The sequence below is a fragment of the Chlorella variabilis genome, assembly GCF_000147415.1.
Source record: "Chlorella variabilis unplaced genomic scaffold CHLNCscaffold_12, whole genome shotgun sequence".
NCBI lineage: Eukaryota > Viridiplantae > Chlorophyta > Trebouxiophyceae > Chlorellales > Chlorellaceae > Chlorella > Chlorella variabilis.
This window is the reverse complement of record NW_005435076.1, coordinates 282,841-285,063: the sequence shown is the minus strand read 5'-3', so window position 1 is coordinate 285,063 and position 2,223 is coordinate 282,841. Positions and strand designations below refer to the sequence as shown.

General features: G+C 69.9%; 1 protein-coding gene across 1 annotated transcript; it reads right to left on the bottom strand.

Annotated features, from left to right (window-relative positions):
* Positions 1 to 90: 90 nt before the first annotated feature.
* On the bottom strand, positions 91 to 1,916 carry CHLNCDRAFT_134708 (hypothetical protein; the record flags this gene model as incomplete). Its single annotated transcript, XM_005846813.1, has 5 exons — positions 91 to 111; positions 298 to 353; positions 584 to 701; positions 832 to 1,473; positions 1,866 to 1,916. 5 exons carry the CDS (start codon positions 1,914 to 1,916, stop codon positions 91 to 93), a joined length of 888 nt encoding a protein of 295 aa, XP_005846875.1.
* Between the last annotated feature and the right edge of the window lie 307 nt (positions 1,917 to 2,223).

The following is a 2,223-nucleotide window of genomic DNA, read 5'->3' as shown; positions in this document are numbered from 1 at the left end:
CTGTGCTGGCCGCTGCCTGCCTGCCGGTTGCGGCCTGCGGGATGGCTCTGTGCTGTGCTAGCCGCTGCTGGCGCCCTCCTTGCTGACTGCTCACCCACGGTCTCGCTGCTGCTGCAGGCAGGTGCGGCGCACCGCAATCGCTTACCTGTCAAACCTGGCGGTGGCGCCCAGCACACGCAGGGCCGGCATCGGCCGCAAGCTGCTTCACGAGGCAAGCCGCTCTGCGGCGCTGAGTGCCGCCAAGCCAGGGCCAGACGACCTGCCGTGCCCAGCTGTTGCTGCCCGAGAAACACAGACGCCGTGCCCCTCCTGCTGACTTTGGTGCCAGTGTCGCTTCTGCTGCTTCTCCTGCCCTGCAGGCGGAGCAGACAGCCATTGGCTGGGGCTGCCGCAGCATGGCGCTGCATGTCGACCCCAGCAACAACGCAGCCATGCAGGTGGCGGGCGGCCGCTGCCTGCGCCCCGCCGGGCCGTGCCCAACGCCCCTGCCCCATGCTCGTCCCAATGCTTATTGCTGCTGTTCCTGTCCATGCCCGTGCTCCCTAGGCTGGGCCCGCCCCCACCCAGCCACCCGCCCACCCACCCACCATGAATGATATGAAGCCGTTGTTGCGCCCGCGCCGCCGCTGCTCCTCGTCGCGCGGCCACATGACCTTGACGCTGCCCAGCGGGCCAAAGCGACCAAACTCACGCATCAGCACCTGCGGCGGGACGAGGAGGGGCAGGCGGGCGGGCAGGTAAGGTGGGGGAGGGGAGCGGAGCAGGGCAGGCACGGCAGCGCAGCCAAGGAAGGCGGGGGGCGTGGCAGCCGGCGGGGATGCCGGCGCACACCCTGCGCTGGGCTGTCGCCCGCGCCGCCTGCCCGCGCCACAGCAGGGCGCACGGCCCCCCACCGGCAGCGCTGCGTGCCTGCTCGTCGCAGTCTGGCGCCAGGTTGCCGATGAAGAGGTTGGTGGTGAAGGGGTCGCCACTGTCAAAGGAACCGGCGGGACCATTGTCCTCCCTGGGTGGCGGCAGCCCCGCCTCCTTGCGCGCCTCCCTCTCCTCCTGCTCCCGCTTCAGGTTGGCCAGCAGGGCGTCGATGGCGCGCGGCTTGCCCTTGGTGCTGCTGCCGGGCAGGTGGAACACAGGCTCCTCCTCCTTGACGCCGCCACCGCCGCCGCCCGCCTCGCCCGCCTCCTCCTTGCCCTCCTTGCCCACCGCGGCGGCCATGCCGGGGGGCATGAAGGAGGGCACGTAGCGGCCGCCCGGCTTGCGCCCCGGCGGGCCGCCGCCGCCGCCGTCGGCGGCGGGGACTGCGGGTCCCGTGCTGGGGCGCTGCCCCGACTGGATGGTGCCCCCGCGGATGAAGGAGTTGGGCCCACGGGGGCCGCCCTCCCCTCGGTCCTGAGACGGCGCCGGCCCGCCCCCATCGTCCCCGGCAAACTCCTTCACAAACTCCTCATACACCTTGGCCGCCTCCGCATCATCCCGCTGCAGCAGCGCACGCACGGCAGGGGAGGCGCCAGGTGGTGAGGGGCAGGAGGCTGCTGGTGCCCTTCTCCCCGCCCTGCAGCCCTTTGGCCACGCACAGCCTCCCTCGTTCCACCAGCTTGGCTGGAGGATCTGCGGCATTCCCAGAACAGCACAGGCAGGCTGGTGCCGAGTCCCCCCGGCTTCTGCCGGCGCCGCCCCTGCGCCGCCCCGGCCTGAAGAGTCTGCACGGGCACCAGGACCCTCCCACCCTCCCACCCACCTTTTTCCTCTCCTCCTCGAGCTCCTTCTGTCTCTGGAGAAGGTTTGCAAGGTCACCCAGGCGAGTTAGTGGGGGCACACTGGCATGGCCGACGGCGGGCCGCGGCGGGCAGGTGGCGCTCCCGAGCTACCTGAAATGGCGTCTTCTTGGCCTTGGCTTTCACTTGGAAACTGAACGACATCACATCAGCGAATGGAGAGAGCTCTCCTTGGCCGCCCCGCCTGGCCAGCGCCTCCCCAACACACAGGCAATTGATCTCATCTATTTGCTGAGGACTTGGGGGCTTCCCTGCTCTCTGGCGTTCTGCTGCTGGGCGTGCGGAGCTCCACTCTGCACATGCATGCCCAGAATGGGTTCACGTCATCGAGATTGCTCACACCCACCCCAGCAGGTGAGAAGAGGCAGTCCAATCACGCCCTCCATTTTCACCCTGCCTTGCCACCCTGCCTGCTGCCTCCCCGATCGTCCCTCCCACGCCGCCAGCCCCC